This window comes from Phyllostomus hastatus, unplaced genomic scaffold (genome assembly GCF_019186645.2).
Source record: "Phyllostomus hastatus isolate PE091 unplaced genomic scaffold, TTU_PhHast_1.1 phas_contig_641, whole genome shotgun sequence".
Lineage (NCBI taxonomy): Eukaryota > Metazoa > Chordata > Mammalia > Chiroptera > Phyllostomidae > Phyllostomus > Phyllostomus hastatus.
Window position 1 is genome coordinate 82,335 of NW_025333929.1, and position 19,629 is coordinate 101,963.

At 54.3% G+C, this 19,629-nt stretch overlaps 1 protein-coding gene across 1 annotated transcript in view; it reads left to right on the forward strand.

The window, feature by feature from the left end:
• Window positions 1–18,382, forward strand: part of LOC123825735 (butyrophilin subfamily 3 member A3-like) — a 68,144-nt gene extending 49,762 nt beyond the window's left edge. The window contains exons 3-10 of the mRNA XM_045849353.1: window positions 9,883–10,224; window positions 11,881–12,165; window positions 13,463–13,663; window positions 13,775–13,795; window positions 13,875–13,901; window positions 15,120–15,146; window positions 15,559–15,585; window positions 17,046–18,382. Of these exons, the coding sequence (XP_045705309.1) occupies window positions 9,883–10,224; window positions 11,881–12,165; window positions 13,463–13,663; window positions 13,775–13,795; window positions 13,875–13,901; window positions 15,120–15,146; window positions 15,559–15,585; window positions 17,046–17,722 (1,607 nt within the window). The 3' untranslated portion in view covers window positions 17,723–18,382. The remainder of the gene's footprint in view (window positions 1–9,882; window positions 10,225–11,880; window positions 12,166–13,462; window positions 13,664–13,774; window positions 13,796–13,874; window positions 13,902–15,119; window positions 15,147–15,558; window positions 15,586–17,045) is intronic.
• The last annotated feature ends 1,247 nt before the right edge of the window (window positions 18,383–19,629 follow it).

Sequence of the window (19,629 nt, forward strand, 5' to 3'; positions counted from 1 at the left end):
CCGCAGACACGCAAGTGGAGCTTCTGTCGTCTGTGCTTTTGGCCAGAGCACGGGACTGACCCGCTTCTGTCTCCACGGGAAACGGGAGGGAGACAGCATTAATATGAAGAGAAATATGTGGATTTTTAGCTTTCAGAATTATTTTTAAAAACGCCTGTCCAAACCTAAAATTTGAAGTTCAATTTTTGAGTTTCAAAGTCGGTCCCTTGGACAAGCAGAGCAGAGCCCCGCAGGCCAGGGGGCGCCGCGCTCCCGCGGACAGACGGTCCTCCCGGAGCAGCGCCACCTGCAGGGCCTGCGCCGCTGGTGGGGGACATGCACACACTGCGCAGTGACCAAGGTTTATGTGAGAAACTCGAGCTGAACTATGGGACCATAAAGTGTGTGTATATATACATCTGAGTGTGTCTCCTCAGTTACAATATAAACTGTATTTCTCACCATGTATCGCAGTTTTAAAAAACGATTTGCATTTATATTACACAAACTTGTGGGAACCTGGCGGGACTCCCCGGTGGACAGAGCGCTCACGCAGTTCCGAGGCTCACGGTCTGCAGTGAAGCGCCGCGACCACTAGGGGGCGGAGGAGCCTCAAGATCTTCGTCTGAGAAGTTGGAGGAACAGGGGTCGGGAGGAGGAGCTGGGGGACACTGATCGGATGGAGAGGGGGCAAGAACTGGGGAGAGAGATGGCGCACGTGTCCTGTAGCTCCGGGACCCCGGAATGGAGACACCCACGGAGCTGACGGGACCCGACCTGCAGCCCCCCATCAGCCAGGCCCCAGCGAGCCCGCCGACCCAGCTGCACCATGTGCGCTGCAGACCCACGACAGAGAAAAAGAAACGTCCGTAGAATCCCCTGAGATTTCGGTGTTTGCTTTATGACGCGATTGGATTAGTAATTTATCTAATACACATGCGCCCAGTGCAGAGTAAGGATTAGTCCAGTTATTCTTCCTCTAATGATGGTAGAACTCCTCGCCACTGATTATTCGGGGGTCGATTCAGGCTGGTCTGTGGATCCCAGCAGCTGACGCCTTGCTGAGCACCACGGTGGGGGAGGAGCGGGAGGAGGAAGAGGAAGGGTTCTTGCTGATCCCTCCCCAGGGAGGGTGTCGGGGACCTGGGTGAACTCTTGGGGCTTGACTTGGAGGAAGGGCCCCAGGCGTGAGAAGAAGCCCCTGCGCCGGAAAATGCGTTTCCAACTGCGGGCTTTCCCTGAAGTCTAGTGAAGTGGGGAGACAGCGTTTTGTCCCACAGTGGGAATAACAGACGTCAGATGCAATGTAACGGAATGGATCAAGTGAGTTTTAGGATACACAACGATGGTAATGTCTCTCCGTGTGTCTTTATATCTTTCTCTTTATTTAACCAGAGGCTTGGGCAGCTGCCTGTGTCTCTAACTCCATTTCTTCGAGTGTGCAAATGTGAAACAGGTACATGACTTGTGGGCAGAGAGGGTCAAACATTCAGCAGGCCCTGGGCATCTGAAACTGGGGACACTTTCCACAAATTGGCCTCAGGGGCAGTGTAATTATGAAACACACAGACTCGGACTGGAAGGCACGTGCTCCTCATTTCAGGGCCCGGACCCAGCCCTTTACCGGTGCCCTGACTCCGTGAGACACTGCCCACCCTGCAGCTGAGACGACATCTCTGGAGGGCATCTGGCCTTGGCGCACAATAACCGCCCCATCCACACTCCTCACCCCCCACGCCCGTCACACACGGAGCAGAACAGATTATCTGCAATGCACAGGTGAAAATTGGATCTCTCTCTGTATATTGACCTGTTTCACACCCATTTCCCTCCAAGCGCCACCCACAGGTCTGGGAGAGAACTGCACCTGGGACCCTGGATCCCGGGAAACTCTAAAGAGGGGAGAAACCATCTGCCCAGAAGCTCCCATCCAGGCTGGGAACGAGGCTGCTTCTCTGTGTCAGAGTAACTGTGATGCTCCCGGCGACGCTCTATTGTGTCTCTCTTGCTGATACGACTTCTAGCAGCAAAGCCTTCGCTGGATGAATCTGTCGGTGAGACAGCAGGGGGCCCTCAGAGAAGGGGCTCCCCCCACTCTGTGGCTGCAGCCTGACCTGGGCAGGAAAGTCACGCCCTGTCCCCTGTGGGGTTGGCTGGGAGGGACGCGCCTGTCGCCCCAGCCTAACCACGGGCAGGGAGAGATGATATACAGTCTCACTTCTCTGTACTGTAAGGCCCACGCACGCATTTTATTTAATTTCTCAAATCAACCTCATGCCTTTCCACAGCTTCCTGCCGGCGCCCACGGTCCCAGCCATTCCAACAGCAACAGTGACCCCCAGACTGGGGGGCAGGGAAGGGATCTGCTCCGTGCAAATCAGCTCCACTGGGACGGAGCAGCGACGGGGGAACGGGGCTGTGGGACTGTCCTGGGGACAAGAGGCCCAGGGACCAGACCACTGAGTGACTGGACAGCTGCCCCCAGTCAGCTTTGCGCCCCTGCTCTGCCCTGGGAGACATGTGCCCCCTCTGCTCCAGGTTCAGTCCCTGGTGGGAAGAGAAACTGCGTCTCTGACACAGAGGGGACCTGGTTACCGGGACAGAAATTCCATTCGTAGTCCCTCATTGGTCCGCTGTCAAGCAAACAAGGACTCCAGATCTACAATTTGATTGGTCCGAAGGCCACTGTCCTGTTTGAGCCAATGTGATTGGCCGGGGCTGCACTCCTGTGACTGGAATTGGAAGCCGGGGTCCTATTGCTTGAAGTGGGATTCCAGGACATTTCTAAAGAAGGGCGGGCTCAGCGGGAAGAATCACGTGCGGGAAGGGTCAGTGCAAAGGGGAGCAGCCCAGTGCAGGCCTCTCTCTGTGACGTCCAGTTTGTGGGAGGGACCTCTGAGAAGAAATGGCCGCCAGGCTCTGTTCTCCAATGTGTGAGCCCAGGTAGCCAGCAAGACCCCTTGTTAGTGGGTGTCTTTTTTTCTCAGGGTTCACACTGCCATTCTTGAAGGGATTCATGGAGGCCCACATCCTACAGGTCCCCAGGAACGACAGTCCCCTGCTGTGGCATCAGCGGTGAAGCCAGAACCTCTGTCATGAGATGCCAGGGGACCAAGGGAAGGGGCCTGAGTGGGTGCTCGTCCTGTGTCAGGCTGTGGGGAGCATCCTGCTGACAGAACATTGGAGGTGGCCTTGGTCTTAGCAGGAGGGGTCAGGGACCTGGGTCAAACCGTCCGTAAAAGGAGGGAGACTAGACATTTAGAAGCGAGGGATACCCACTGAGTGTTTTGAAATTATGACTGAAAATTACTCTTACATCCATGTTTTAAACACAGCTTCGGTGCCTCACGCATTTCAGGACTGAGTTCTCCGTGACAGGTGTGTGTGAACACTCCCAGGGGAAGGTGTACTGATGCTCCCAGCTTACTCTAAAAGGCTCCAGATAAATAACTAAGTGCAGGGGCATCAACAGAAGGATGGATGATTATGAAGTAAGCGTGTGTTATAAACGTGCACTGTGGACTCTCAACAGCAGGTGTGCAGAGGCCTGGATGCACAGGACAGACTGACGGACGTCAGAAGGGAGGGGGTGGCAGCTGAGTGGAAGAAGGTGAAGGCATGAGCCAGAAACACACACACACACACACACACACACACACACACACACACACCTGTGCGGTGACAGCCAGAAGGAAAGGGTGTTGGGGCTGAGTGGAGGTGGGCAAAGGGACAAAAAATGGGGACAGAAAGGGACTTTCCTTGCAATGACAGGTACACAAAGGAGTGAGCAGATGAAGTTTTATTGGGTTCTACACTTCAAAACTGAGTTTGTGAATCAATATCACCCCAATACATTCAATTTTTAAAATTATAGATCAATTTATAAAAGGAAAAAGAGAAACTATTAAAAAACAAGCAGTAGGTATATTCAGTGTTCATTGAAACATTCTCTCAGCTGCACTCTATCGTTGTAGTTTTCCTGGCAAACTGCTGGCAGAGGGGGTGGGGCGGGAAGAGCCGTGTGCTGCTGCTGATAACAAACTCCAGAGGTGCCTGGGGCTTCAACTAAACACGGGTTCACGTTCCTCTCACGGGAGCTGACCCCAGAGGGCGGCGGTCCAGGGCTGGTCTGAGAGCTCAGAGAGGCATCCACGCCCCAGCCTCCACCTGTCTCCATTCTCTGCCCTCTCAGTGTGTGGCTTCCATCCCCAGGTGGCCTCTTGGTGACAGGATGGCTACTGAGCTCCAGTTCCAGAGACGGTGTCCACCCAAGAGGAAGGAAGAAGTGGGGGGAGTGTGGGTTTCTTGAGAAACACAACCAACAACTTCAACCTGCAAACCATCAGCTCAAACTTAGTCCCTAGAATTCAGGTTTGTCAAACTCATTTTCACCAGAGACAACATCAGCCTTATAGTTGCCTTCAAAGGGCGGAATGTAATTTTAGGACTGTGTAAATGTAACTGCTCCTTATTAGGGGCAAGGAGCTCGGCACTGATGCCAGGTAGAAACTAGCTGCTGGACCGGATACAACAAAGTGGGGGGCCTGACTTGGTTCTCGGGCCTTGTGCTTGTCTCCTGTGCCCTAGAAACTCCCGTCATCGAGAGGGAGGGACACATGAAGTACCTTCCCCCAGAAACAAGGTCTGTTCACTGAGAAGCAGCAGGGAACAGATGGGGCACAAGGGAGCAGCCAACTCCACCCCAGAACCTACATGCACCCCAATGGAATGCATCAGAGTCCATCAGCCACGGTCACACTCAGGCCCTGGGGGCTCAACTCACGCACTTGAGACCTAAACACACTGTCTCTGGAGGACCCAGGCCACAGGTAGACCCTGCTGATCCCCAAGTCCCCTGACAGACACACTCACACCCTCTCCCGTCCAACCTCAGAGAACACAGACCCTGCAGCAGAGGAGAAGTGAGCACACCTGAAACCCAGGTGCAGCTCAGATGAGGGGCAGAGGGTGGATGGACCCTCTCAGCAACGCCCCCATGACCCTTCCCTGGAAAACCTAGAACCTGCCCATCAGTCCCTGACAGCACCGCCCGTGGGAACCTGAACACGGTGCTGCCTGGGAGTGGATCTGAGACCTGAGTGTCACAGGGGCCAGGACAGGTGAGGGGGCCTCCCCTCTCTCTGTCACACCTGCACTGGGCTCTGCTGCCAAAGACCTTAGCAAACGACCGCAGTGACCCTGTGACTCCTGCACCCTCCTCTGCTCCCACACTGCCCTCTGCTGCTCTGTCCTGGTTCCTCTGCTGAACACACTGTGACACAGGTGACATGAAGCAGGTGTGTGCAGTGAGGTACTGCTCACACCCACCCACACCCAGGACTGATTCACGCAGGTGACCATATAGACAGACCCAGAGGGAGGGAGTCAGGGCTGGAGCTGGTCTGCACTGCCCCATCCAACTCGGGGTCCTGCTTCATGCCAACCTTGCCCACTGGTTTCTGCCCAGCAACTGATGAGCCCCAGGCTCTGAGCCAATCAGAGAACAAGTGTTTTGAAAGAGAGACTTTTGCCCTGTTTCCCTTGCTGAGCACTCTTTCTCCTTCCCCACCCTTTCATCCACATCAGAGACGCACCTATAATAAAGAGCCCTGGAGTACCTTTGCTCTGTGATTTCCATCTGGGAGTGTCAAGGGTAATTGGGGGCAGTTGGTGAAAGCCAGGGCCCCAGGGCCCCTTGGGAGAGAGGCTGAGGAGCTGGAGGAGCCTGCAGGGTGTCCCGCACCCAGAGAAGGAGTGTGGGGCTGTGAGCCTGCAGGTGAGGGCACAGGGGAGCGTGGAGCAGGGCAGGTAAGGTCTGCACTGGGACACCTGTGGGAGGGAGACAGTGGGAACCAGGGAGGTGGACACCTGCTTGTCCCTGGGAACTTCCTGTGGTCAGAGAGGGGCAAGGCCCCTCACAGTCCTTCCTGCTGGTCTCTGGGAACATGTTCTAGGAGATTCTAGAACAGACGTGAACATGAAACCCAGGTTTACCTGCCTGCTGCTCAAAACCCAATAATTGAGAGACAAGGCCTGGTGGGAGGAAAGTAGGTCCATTCAAGGGCCCACGGCTAGAGAAGACGGGGGTCTCTCCTGACAAATCTGAACAATGGACACAGACAGGGGATTTTGTAAGGAGGGAGAAGGAAGGAAACAAAAACACAAGAAAGACACAGAAAGGAGGGTGTTGAGAGTTCTGCCTGGAGGGGGCAATGTGCCAACAACACAGTCTGTTCAGGTTCCTGGTCGAGGTCAGCAAACCTCCCAGAGCTGAATGTCTGAGGGTGGACTGAGCTCCTTCTGAAGTTAGTGTCTGGAATTCTTCAGCAAACTGGCTGTTTATCTGAGTCACAGATAAGTTAGCAGGTCATTATTTACAGAAATAATGTGGAAAGAACAGTGGGGTGTGTTACCAGGTGTGTGTCTTAAAGATTAATTGTAAATCCCTGGCCAGTGTCGCTTAGTTGGTTGGAACATCATCCCACACACCAAAAGGCTGGGGGTTCGATTCCTGGTCAGGGGAGAAACCTGGGTGTTGGGTTTCATCCCCAGATTACGCAGCCTAGGAGGGGCAGCCAACTGATGTTTCTCTCTCTCCCCTACTCTCTTTATCTATTTATCTCCTTCTCTCTCCTCCACTCTTCTGCTCCCTCTGAAAATAATGAAGAAAAATGTCCTTGTGTGAGGATATAAAAAGATGTATGTGTAAAGAAGATTGTTAAAGAAATATTTGTGATATAGAACAATCTGCAGCATCCACACACACAACGGTTGAGGAATGCATGACTACACAGTGTCTGACCACAGAGGGGGTTCCAGTCTGTGTGTCTGTACTTCCTTTTTGGAGAAATGTCCATTCTGGTCCACAGCTCATCTTCTAAATCAGATTGTTTGTTTTTTTTGGCTTTTAGTTGTATGAGTTCTTTATAAATTCTGAATATTAAACACAGTTTAAAAAGTGAGTACTATTACTATCTGCTTTTTATTTTATTTATTTGTTTAGTTTAAGATTCCATTTATTTCCCTGGCTGGCATAGCTCAGTGGATTGAGCACGAGGTGTGAATCAGGCATCGCAGGTTCGATTCCCAGTCAAGGCTGGTGCCTACATTGCAGGCCACGGCCCCCAGCAACCCCATATTGATGTTTCTCTTTCTCTCTCTCTTTCTCCTTCCCTTCCCTCTCTAAAAATAAATAAATGGAATCTTTTTTAGAAGATTTTATTTATTTATGTATTTATTTTTAGAGAAGGGGAAAGAGAGGGAGAGAGACATTGAACTACAAGAGAAACATGGGTTGGTTGCCTCTCACATGCTCCCTACCAGGGACCTGGCTGTCAACCCAGGCCTGTGCCCTCCCTGGGAATCGAACTGGCAACATTTGGGTTCACAGGTTGGCACTCAACACACTGAGCGACATCATTCAGGGCTAAACACTTTTTAAATTGTATTATTGGCAAATATCTTCTTCATTTATTGCATGGTGTTTACATTTTGTTGATGGTTTTCTGTGCTGGGCAAACACTTGTTTCTTTGAAATGGTCTCATTCATTTATTTTTTCACTTTTTGTCCTTGCCCAAGGGGACATGCCCAAAATGACATTGTGAACAGTGATGTTAGAGAATTAATTGCCCATGTTTTCATCCAGTTTTATGGTTTCAGATTTTACATTTAAATCTTTAATTTTATTCTGTGTTCTTCTTCGTACTTGGTTTAGGAAAGAGATGCAGTCACACCCTTTTGCACGTATCCGTCCAGGGTTGACAACAGCATGTTGGAGAGGGTCTCTTCACCTCAGACCGATTGCCCACAGAAGGGAGGACTCGTTGCTGGCTCTCTGGTCTGTCCCATTGACTTGGTGACTGCTGTCCTGCCAGGTCCTGCTGTCTCTTCAGTGCAGACGTGTGACGTCCTGTCCTGTCCGGGAGTGTGACACCACTGACTTTGTTCTGTCTCAGGGTTTCTCTGGCTGTTCAGAGTTTTTGTGTTTCCACATACATTTTAGGGTTAGTTGTTGTACTTCTGAGAAGTAGGTCGTTGGTACTTTAGTAGGGATTGCCCTGAATCTGTGTTTTGCCTTAGGCTGTGTGGACATTGGGACAATATGAACCCTTCCCAACACCAGCACACTGTATGTCCCCACTCATTTGTGTTTCTTCAGTTTCTGTCCTCATTGTCCTACAATTGTCAATGTACAGGTCTGTGACTCTTTACTTACATTGAATCCTAGGGACTTTGTCCTTTTGGATGATATTGAACATGGGATTTAAAGAATATCTGATTCTGAATATTCAGTATTGCTGTGTAGAAATGCAGCAGGTTTCTGCTTTTATATTCTGAATATTACTCAATTCATAGTAGTTCTAATAGGTTCTTTTTTGGGGGGGGTGGCGGAGTCTTCAAGCTTTTCTCTATTTTGTATCATGTCATCTGCAAATGGTGAGAATTTTACTTTTTCCTCTCTGATTCGTATGATATTTATTTCTCTGTCCTGTCCGATCAGTGTGGCTAGGACTCCCAACACTGTACTGAATGGCAGTGGTCATTGTGGGCATCTGTTTCTTCTTCCTGATCCACAGGAACAGCCTTCAGCTTTTCACCACTGAGATTGTGTGGGTTGTTGGTTTAGGAATTATGTTTTTAATAAAGAGGTTTTCTATACATTTGTAACAAAATTAGTTGCAGTTTGGCTATTTAAATTGTATCTACACTTTGCTATTGCAGATTTTACCATGGTGAACACCCTTAAATATAAGCCTTTGTGATAATGCCTGATTTGTCTTCTTTGAGATTAATTCTTGCAAAGGAAAACATTCTTAAGCCAGTGTGTGTGACTGTGTGTGTGTGTGTGTGTGTGTGTGTATATATCACATTCAGTAATATTTACATTCATGTGAAGCAAAGTATATGATTTCCGTTATAACATAAATTTTTATTTTATTATTGTTATTACTATTAATATTATTTGGGTTATTTTAAACTTGTATATGATCAGGATTAAAAAACAATAAATATCTCCAGAAATAAGTGGAAATACATCCCACACTGTGAAAACTTTTAATTTAAAACATTCAGGTAATTGTAAAAGTACTGGATGCAAAGGACTCCCCTTCTGCTCTGGATGGAAGGGGGGCCCCTGGGAGGGGCTGAGCAGGAGGGAGGGGAGGGGTCAGGACGTCCTGGCTGCTGTGTGGAGCACGGCCTGCAGGGGGCAGCAACGGGACCAGGGACTCAGAGCAGAGGGGCCTGCCTTCCTCAGAGGGCGATGCTGGGGATGCGCACCTGGCTGTGGCAGGGACGTGTGGGCGAGCGGAGGGATTCTGAGCACCTTTCTGAAAGGAGACCCAAGGACTCCCTGCTGGTGAGGGTGAAGGTACTTGCATTACTGTGCCATGTTTCCTGGGTGATTTCCATGTTGGGATCCAGGGTGAAGAAAATCCCCAGGAGACATTTGCGGAGGAGGCTCTCCGGTCAGCAGCCATTGCGTTTGCACCCTCCGGTCTGCCCTGGGGAGGCAGTGTCTCCATGTGGAATTCTCCGCCTTCTCCCAGGTCGTCACTGCCGCCCAGCCCCTGCTGCTGTGTCTCTCTCTGCCCAGCAGGGAACGATGGTGAGGCGCCTGGTCCCCCGTCTGCCTGCCCTCCCTGTCTGCCTCGCCGTGGTCCAGCTGCTCAGCCCCTGCTCAGGTAGGACCTGCTCTGCGTTCGTGCACCTGAAGCCTTTCCCTTGGGGCCCAGTCAGAACCCTGGACTCCCCCCACCCCCTGAGAGGCCCGTCCCAGACCCACCTGTGTGAGGACTGAGTTCCTGTCTAGGTGTCTCTCCCCTCACCCTCCCTGCTGGGGCTCCCCCTGGTCCTCTGGGCCCAGCTCCCTCTGACGGAGCCCCCCCCCTTCTGATGACCAGCTCAGTCTGCTGTGGTTGGACCCCCCAAGCCCACCCTGGCCATGGTGGGTGAAGACGCTGAGCTTCCCTGTCACCTGTCCCCGGAGATGAGCGCTGAGACCATGGAGCTGATGTGGGTGCGATCCAGCCCCAGGCAGGTAGTGCACACGTACGCACACGGGCAGGAGGACACGCCGGCAGCAGAGTACCGAGGGAGAACTTCGATGTTAAGACAGGACATCACTGCGGGGAAGGCTGCTCTGCAGATTCGAGATGTCAGAGTCTCTGACAGAGGAACCTACCTGTGTTATTTCCGAGATGGAGACTTCTTTGAAAATGCCCTGGTGGAGCTGAAGGTTGCAGGTGAGTCTCAGGTTTGATCTGAGCTTGTTTCCTGTGGGGTCAGGGGCAGAGGGTCCATGCCCACCAGGGAGCACTCAGGGCTCCTCATCACCAAGGGTCTCCCAGGGCCCCCCCACCCTGCCTCCCTCCCTGCTCCTCTGAGGCCCGTGAAGGACCCAGGTCGTCCCCCAGGAAGGGCTCCTCCTGCATCCAGTAAAGAGTCCCTCACGCCGCCCACCAGGTCTCAGCAGGGAAGAGGAGGTCGGGGACAGGAAGGAGGAGGACACCCCCCCACAGTGGGGGGCACACAGGTGTTTGGGTGCAGCATGTCCCAGACAGTGGCCGTGGGCCCCCCATGTGCCCGCTGCTGTGGGTCCAGGGGGCTGAGCTGCAGGGACAACACCTGTGGTGCCCACACCCTCCAACCAAAGGCCCCGGGACACACGTGCAGTTGAACAGGGTGTGTCCATCCCTGGAGCAGTGAGGGGGGACGCACAGGGGAGGAAACCGGGGTGTCTCAGAGAGGGGGTGTCAGGGAGAGCTGGGTGTGACCCCTGGGCTGTCAGGGGACTTGGGGGGATGTGGAAGCAGGGCTCTGCTCTGGGCTGGATGCTGTCAGGAAGGTGCAGGGGTGTCATGGGTCACTCCCAGCCAGGACAGGGGAGGGAGGTCACTGCTGTGGCCTGCACACTGTTCCTGCTTCCTCTGTGCTCAGACCGACTGCTGAGTGGTCCTGACTTTGTCCTGACCCGTCCCAGGGACAGAGTGACCTTGTGTGAGGTGCTGCCCCATGAGAGTGCTCGTGTCCGGGTGTCAGGGCTGCACTTCACCTTCTCAGGACACAGCCCCGCCCTGGGCTTCTGCCTGGTGGGTCCCTGGGGAGCCCGGCAGGGGATGGACTGTGGGGGGTCCTGGCTTTGTCCCTGCAGGGGCTCCTGAGCCAGACACTGTCCCTCCCTGTACATCACAGGTCCTTTGAAGAGAGTCCTCCCCACAGGACTCTGTCCTCTCAGGTCTGTAAGGGGCTTCCCCCTGCTCCCCTTGTGTTTAAGGGTTCAGTGTCAGTAGGAAAAACCCCACAGTTCCTGCCTAGGTCAGCGCTCCTCTGTGGAGAAGTGTTCCCCTCTCCACAGTCAGGTGATACAAACTTCCCACAGTGGAGGCTGACACCTGCAGCATGAATTACAGCAAGAGTTTCACACGGGGACAAGCATACAGCACACAGCTAGGGCAGCAGCAAGACGAGGTGCAGATCCTTCCCCCACAAAGCAGGGCTGAGGCTCACACAGGACAGGCGGGATGGATAGGGGCACTGGGGTGGGACCTGTTTCAGCAAAGGGGGAACTGTTTACATGCTTGCGCAGGGTGGGGTGAGGGGCTGTTCCAGGAACCAGCATGTCTGGGCCATGGGGGAGGGGAGGGTCCAGCAGTCTCTAAGGGGATTTAGGGGAAACAGTGTCAGTTCCAGCCCAGATCCCCCTGGATCCAGCACGAGGGTCCAGCGATGGTCAGGCAGTGGTCACACTGTGGGTCAGTCTCTCCTGCACAGCACACTCTGGGAGCAGCTCCTGTGAATCCCTGCTGGGCTCATCCAGGATGGGTGTGCCCCTCCCTGCTGTGGAGACCCCCACCAGTGCAGAGGGATCCCCAGGATTAAGGTTCACTGTCCCTCCCCAGTGCTGGGCTCTGATCCTCACGTTGAAAAGAAAGGTTACGGGGCTGGAGGGATCCGTGTGGAGTGCACGTCTGCCGGCTGGTACCCGCAGCCCCAGATCCAGTGGAGAGACGCCAGGGGACGCAGCTTGTCTGCTGAGGTGGCCACAGAGGCTGCAGACCCCCAGGGCCTTTATGCAGCCTCAGCCTCTCTGATCCTGGAAGGCGGCTCTGGGGAGGGGGTCTCCTGTGTCATCAGAAACCTCCTGGTGGGCCAGGAGAGGTCATCAGCCATGGTTTCCATTGCAGGTGAGTGCCCTGCCCACTACTCTGGGCTCCTGGGTGCCCCCCGAGGGAAGGTGTGGTTGTCTGCTGCTGACCTGGGTCTCTGCAGGGAACAGAAGGGACAGAGCAGGGACCTGCTGCTCCTTCCCCATGAAGCTGTTTATGTCACAGACACCTTGTGAGCACTTCCTGTGGCCACACACGGTGCCAGGGGATGGGAACTGGGGGCAAATGGTCAAGGTCAGCAAACACATGAGAAAAGGGGAAAAAATATGTACAAAGCAAATCTTAGAAAAAGGGCTGATCTCCTTAAAATGTAAAACAACCAAGTAGAAGAAAGAGCAGAGAACAGGAATGATCAGTTCACAGAACAGGAAATGACTCGGGAAAAGGTGTCCAGTCTCCCTGACTAGGGAGGTGATTTCCACCTGTGAGACTGGCAACACAGCAAAAAATTAGGTGGTTGGTAACACATTCTGAGGGCAGGATTGTCGGGAGGCAGTGACTCTTAGAGGTTTGTGGCTGTTGTTTGGTGTATTTTTGGTGTCAATAAGCACAACTTTTATTGGGGACACCAGAGCAGCCGTATCCAGAGTGCTCATTCAGTTATGCAAGACCCCACTTGTGGGAATTGTCTGAAAATCAGCTTGCATTTCTGTGAAATGACCCACATAAAAGGTTATTTCCTGCACCATTAACTATAGTAACAAAGAGTCAGAGACGGTGCAAGTGCCCCCGAGGGGCCGTGTGTGCAGGGGGCGCTGCCCTGTGAGAGCAGACACAGACCTGCCCCCTGTGCTGAGGCGGGAAGGTTGTGCAGACCCAGCGTGAACAGTTTGTATAGACTGCTATTTTTGGTGTGAAGAAAAATATATAAGAATATATATGTTTTAATTTAATAAACACGTCCAGGTTTCAGTGTGTGCCAGGTACTTTATAAGCATTAATTTAATCCTTTTACTAATCTGGACACCAGAAACAGGTGGTGAAGTCGTTAGTTCAAGGTCACAGAGCTAGTCAGGCAGAAGACTGAATCTGAACCCAGACCCTCCAGCCCCAAAGTTCACCACCTTCATCACCAGATCAGCTGACTCAGGAGAAGCTAATAAGTGGGAACTGAGGGAGTGGAGAGGACACTTGAAAATTTTGTAAATATGTCTGATATTTGAACTTCTCCCATGTGAGGGGCAGACATTTCAAGAAACTGCACTTACTATGTGACAGTAAGAGTTCTGGGCACTTTGGGAAGAGAGGGATCACTTTCCGTCCTGAGATGCCCCGCGACCCCGCTGTGCGAGGGGCTCAGGCTCACCCTTCGCAGGCCCCTTCTTCCGGAACGCGCAGCCCTGGGTGGTGGCCCTGGGCGTGACCCTGCCGGCTCTGCTGGGGCTCCTGGCCGGGGCGGGCTACTTCCTGTGGCGACAGCAGAAGAGGATCCAGGCCCTGTCCCAGGAGAAGGAGAGGGAGCGAGCGGAGAAAGCAGCAGCTCAGGCGGAGGGGCTGCAGGAACGAGTCGCCAAAGGTGAGGCCCCGCTGCAGGTGGTTGTCACCTCCGGGCCCCAGCCCGCGCCCACCACGGGGGTCCTCCCCTCGATTTCCTTATAAGAACTTTTCTTTTCCTGCTCTTTTCCAGAGAGGCTGCAGGATGAACTCAGTAAGTCCACGTCCTCGGCCCCACGCGTCAAGGGTCCCTAATGACACTTGTGACTGACCCCTCACGTTGTTCCCTGCAGGGTGGACAAAGACCTGGTGCCTAGCACGTGAGTACCCGGACCCGCATCTCAGTGTCTCTGCTCAGATATTTCAGCCCCTTTCCTACCCCCTAACCGCCCAGGGGAGGGATGAGGACGCTGGTGGGGGGACCAGGCAGTGGTCTGTCTCAGTGAGGAAGGGGCTGAGGTCTCTCTCCACCAGGGGGCGCTCGCACAAGACGCCCTGGGAACCCAGGAAAGGAGAGGGGAGGGGGAGGTGACTCAGTGTGTGAGTCCTTCCTCCCTGGTTGATTCTCAAACTCTGTACCCGCTGAGAAGAAAAGCAGAAGGAGAGACAAAAGTGGCTCTTAAAAAGGGGAGTGGCCAGTGTCAGCTGATACACATTTATTGTCACTGAGAAGAGCTAAGTAAGAGTATCTCAAATTTTTTATTATTATATTGCCCAATTGTCAGCGGAAGACGCAGGAAATAGCACAGGCTCAGGTGGATGGGTTGTAGCACACAGGTACACACACGTGTGTGCACAAGGCGATCCTGTGCCCAGGTACATCCAGGTACAGGAGTAAGGTGATCGGCCCTGATGTGAGTGGGATGCGGTCCAGGTCCCCCAGGGGCTGTCTGACCACGGACGGTACCACACCCTGAATGCACGAGGTTTTTCCTTTCCACGTAGAGAGGGCTTCTCCTTGGCACCCCAGCATCACAGCATCACTGCTCTTGCTCACTGGAGCTGCTATTGGGTAACATAGAGGTGACTTGAACACCAGCGCTGTGATACAGTGACTGTCCGTCTGTCACAGAGACGCTCCTCAGTGACTAGGGGGGCATCCACAGGGGGGACGTGCTGGACTCGGGGGGACCCGTGAGGGGGCAGGTCAGAGCAGACAGCACAGAACCTCATCACGCTGCTCAGAGTGATGTGCAATTTAAAACTTGTGAATTGTTTATTTCAGAAATTTTCACCTTAACAGTTTACCACCATGGTTCAAGAATGTGACTGAAAGTTTAGAGGGAAAATCTGGGGGTCAGGGTGACTGCTGCACAGACACGGACAGGACAGCTGTGTGGTGACCCTGGGACAGCCCGTGCAGGCCGCCTGGGGGTCCTGAGCTGCAGCTGATGGAAAGAAGAGGGGGTGCCAGGGAGGGACCAGGCAGAGAGGTGGGGAGGGTGGGGGGCACACAGGAAGATGACAGGGGGGCACAAGGGAGAGGAAGGAACCGACTCAGAAAGGACAGCTCAGGTGAGTGTCTGTCTCCCTTGCAGGTGAGGAGCGGTCTCAGGCCTATGCAGGTGAGTGAGCCCCAGGCTCTCTGGTTTCCTGGCTCCTGTGGGGGAAGCACCTGCAGCCTTTCCTGCTGGGGGAGGGGCCGTCCCATCCTGCTCAGAGGCTCATTCTCTGTGTCTGCACCGCCCCCTCCTGTCTGGTCACTCAGAGAGGACCTTCCAGACCCAGTGTCCCCTCGCCCTGCTGACACCCACGCCCACACCCGGCACAGCCTGGTCATGTCCCCCATGGCCCCAGCGTGATGGGGGGAAGCCCAGCACTGGGAGAGGGTGCAGCCTGGCCCGCAGAGCTGCAGATGAGGGGAGTGGACGCTGGAGGGGACTGAGGAGAGGAGAGAGAAGAGGCTCAGTGAGGACAGTGGGTGGGGGGGGACACAGAAAGAATGACCTTTCCTTGTCTGTGTCTCCTTCCTTCCAGAGTTGAAGACGGCCCTCTTCCAGCCTGGTGAGTGGGTCCCTCTGTGTCCCCAGGACAACCCCTGAGGGCCCCTGCTCCCTCTTTCCTCTCCAGCTCTTGACTTCAAGAGTCTAGTGGCTGACCTGAGGTTGAAGTCTCAAAGGTGTCTTCACCTGCTGCCCAGGGCCCAGGGAGCAGGGACAGCAGTTGTCCTGGGGCCCACAGGTCTCTGTGGGAGGAAGAGGCAGGAGGGGCGTGGCTGGAGGGATGGGCTGCAGGGAGGGGGAGGGGTGACCTGACCAAGCTCCTGCCCTCCTGCCCCTGTGTGTCCCCGAGTTCTGCCGTGTTCCACAGTCACTGCTGCTCTGTGAGGGCTGGGACAAGGACCGAGTGAGGTGGTGACTGTGTGTTGTCAGAGCACCCACAGGAAACAGACGGCCTGTTTGAAGGGGGTGTTTGTCTGACGGTAATGACCATGGTGAGGAGAAGGTGTCATAAGACCTAAAAACGATGCAGACAGCTCCTCAGACTGCAACAGACTGTGTTGTAGGGTGATTCACTCCCAGGGGTGCAGGGTCAGAGAGGACAGAGGACCCCACAACCTGCACAGATTGTTCCACTGACAACACACCCCTTACAGCACTTTCTCACACTGTGACTCGGGCACTGATGACTGACAGGAACAGGGACAAAGAGTGGGGCAGCACCAGCCACACCTCCCGGTGGTCCTGTGACAGGTGACCCTTTATAATCCACACGATCCCCAGTGTGGAGTTGACCTCGGTGCTCCTGTCACCCTGGCTGTTAGTGACAAAAGTGCTCATGGCCGTGTTTAAGGGACACGGATGACCGTCACTGGAGGCTTTGGTGTGCTGACTGAGGACCGTGAGCTGGGTCAAAGGTCACAGCAGGAAGAGGTGAAAGAAATCCCTGACACAGAGACGGGTTGGGTGTGTTCACAGTGACAGGTGGGGAGTGGACCCCAGAGCACATGGAGCCCAGCCTGGCCCCAAGCACAGGAGGGACACGGTGTCTGTTGTCACACCAGGCACTTCCTCTGTGCCCAGCCTGGGGCTCAGTATACCACCCAGAGTTTGTCTTACTCCTTCCCAGAGATTAGAGTTTCACCCTTCCTTTAGACATAGGTTATTGAGACTCACGATTTCCGTAGCTGGTGTCTGTGGAAAGAGAGACTGTGCAGGAAAGGACGTCCCCCAGCTCAGGGGGCAGAGCCAGGGCTGACGTTTAATCCACGTGACTGAGCAGCACCGGAGGGCACCCAATTTTGGGACGGGAACAAGGTAGAAGGAAGGTTTCAGATGACTGGTGGTTCCGAAGTGCAGTCATGACCACTGTGGACTCTCTTGCCATGGCTGAGGGTCACTTCCAGGGTGAGAGGGGGACCCCAGACTCTGGCCTCAGGCCTCCTGCTGAGACGCATGTCCCGAAGACTGAAGCTCAAAGGTCTGGTAGCCATGGCTGACCCTACCCCTCCTAAACTCTCTCAGCGGATGTGTTTCTGGACCCAGACACCGCCCACTCCACCCTCCATGTTTCTGAGGACCAGCGGAGCCTGCAGCGGGCAGAGACAGGGCAGAACGTGCCAGGCAACCCCGAGAGATTTGTGTGGTATTGCAGTGTTCTGGGCTCTGAGCGCTTCACGTCAGGGAGACATTTCTGGGAGGTGCAGGTGGGGGACAGGGGAGAGTGGCTTGTTGGGATGTGCAGGGAGAACGTGGAGCGGAAATGCTGGGTTAAAATGTCACCCCAGAATGGATTCTGGGTCATGAGGCTGTCTCATGAGAATGACTATTGGGCTCACACAGACCCTGAAACCAAACTGACAGTTCTCAGCCCCCCTGAGAGGGTGGGGGTTTTCCTGGACTATGAGGTGGGGCAGGTCTCGTTCTACAATGCCCTCGACGGGTCTCACATCTTCACCTTCCCACACACCCGCTTCTCTGGGCCTCTGAGGCCTGTTCTTAAGATTTTGGATATGAAATCCACTCCTTTGACCATTTGCCCAGCACAGAAAACAGTGGGGAGATCCCTTCTGCCTGACCCAGGGCCTGACCCTTCCCTGGGGACCCCAGTGTCCCCGGGCTCAGCTGGTGGGAATGGGGACCCTCAGGTTGAAGAAATGTCTCTGCTTCTGGCTTCCCCGCCTGGGGCTGAGGGCCCGTGAACAGCAAACCTCTCAGCGGGGAAATACTCACTGAAACCACGCTGAGTGACGGACGTCACTGACACTCCCTCAGTTCCCTCACGACAAGCAGAGACAAGGGGCAGGCCGTGAGGTCACAAGCCACCGGTGACGGAGCTGCCCTCGAACGGCAGCAGCTGACACTCACAGGTGACGTCCCATGTCCTGGAGTCGTGCGAGAGGCTTCGTGGGAACCTCGCTGACCCTCGCAACAGCCCTGGGAGGCAGCCGCATTTTGAAAGGGTGAAAACTGAGATGGGGCCAAGTTCACTAACACGATTCGTGCCAAGTTCAGTCACCTGAGAGATAGGTGGCCTCTGCCCCTCCCTCTGCCTCTCGTCTGTCCCTCTGCAGCAGCTGAGTGTCCCTGCTGGGCAGGGTCACAGAGCCCTGGTCACCCCTGAGGGTCCCTTCCCAGGGCACCAAGGGTAAAGGTCACGTCATCATCACTGTGATTGTTCACCGTGTGTCCCCTCCACTAGCATATGGTTGTCATGTGTCACTTGTTAAATGAATTTGTCAGTAATCACTGTAGCTGGTGTGGCTCAGTGGATTGAGTGCCAACTTGTGAACCAAAGGGTCACAGGTTCAATTCCCAGTCAGGGCACATGCCTGGGTTGTTGGCCAGGTCTCCAGTGGGGGGCATATGAGAAGCAACCCCACATTGATGCTCTCTCCCTCTCTTTCTCCCTTCCCCTCTCTGAAAATAAATAAATAAAATCTTTTTTAAAAATTGTCAAAAATCTTCACTGTTCAATGCACTTCTAGATTAAGCTCTCAGAGACAACTCACGACAGATTCATGGTTTAGCTCCTTACAACATTTTCACAAAATCCCAATTATATTGGTTTTGTGTTGCTGCTGTGATACATACCCACACATTTCCTGACCTGAAACAGCACCCATTGACTACCCCTCGACTCTGTAGGTCAGAGGTCCAGCAGGGCCCTCACTGACCTCAAGTCCAGGAGTCACCGCCCGGGGGCTCGCTGAGGACCCAGGGACCAGTGCGTCTTCCTGACTCTGGCTGCTGGCAGAGCTGTGCTTCCCGCAGTGGCGGGACCCAGAGGCCCCTGTTGCTGCTGTCAGAGGAGCTGAGACCCTCCAGACTGGGCACGTCTGGGGCCCTTCTCGCAGGGACAGATGTGGGGGAACAAGTCAGGTGAAAGGAAGGACATGAGGACAGAGTCCCAGTGCTAGAACGATTGCTTCGGGGGCCATTGCTGGGGGGTAAGTGCAGTGTCCGGTTGAGGCAGTGACGAGGACAAACAACCTTTTTGAGCAAGAGGAGGGTGGCCCTGGTCATTCACAATGTCACAGCCCAGGACAATGGCATCCACCACTGTCATTTCCCACAAGGCAGGTCCTACAGGAGGCCATCATGCACCTGGTGGTGGCAGGTGTGGCATTTCATTTGGTGGCTCTTTTGCACTGTGACTCCTGGAGAAAGTTTCTCTCTGAGCCTCAGGCCCCCACAGACCAGCAGATGTTTGTCTAGGATCCCTCTACCCTTGCAGGGGGCTTCCTCCTGCCCGAGGGCGCAGTGAGTGGGTGTGTCCTGCTGAGCCGTGGGCATTGGGTCTTGAGAAGCACAAGGAGCTCAGTGGGGCCCCACGGAGTAGCCCCTGCTGCTGCTCAGAGATCTCTAAGGGTCCTCGCCTGTCTCGTACATTAGGATCAGACACTTTAGACATGTTTGTCTGTCACAGGCCTGGGGTCCAAGTCCCTCACTGAAATGAAGAGCCATGACAACGGTGGTGTCCGGCCAGAGTTCACCTCCACAGGGTGGTACCCAGAGCCCCGAGCAGTGTGGGGGACCCCTATGGTGAGCTCATGCCCGCCCTGGGGGAGGCTCACACCGAGGACACAGACGGCCTCTGCAGTGTCAC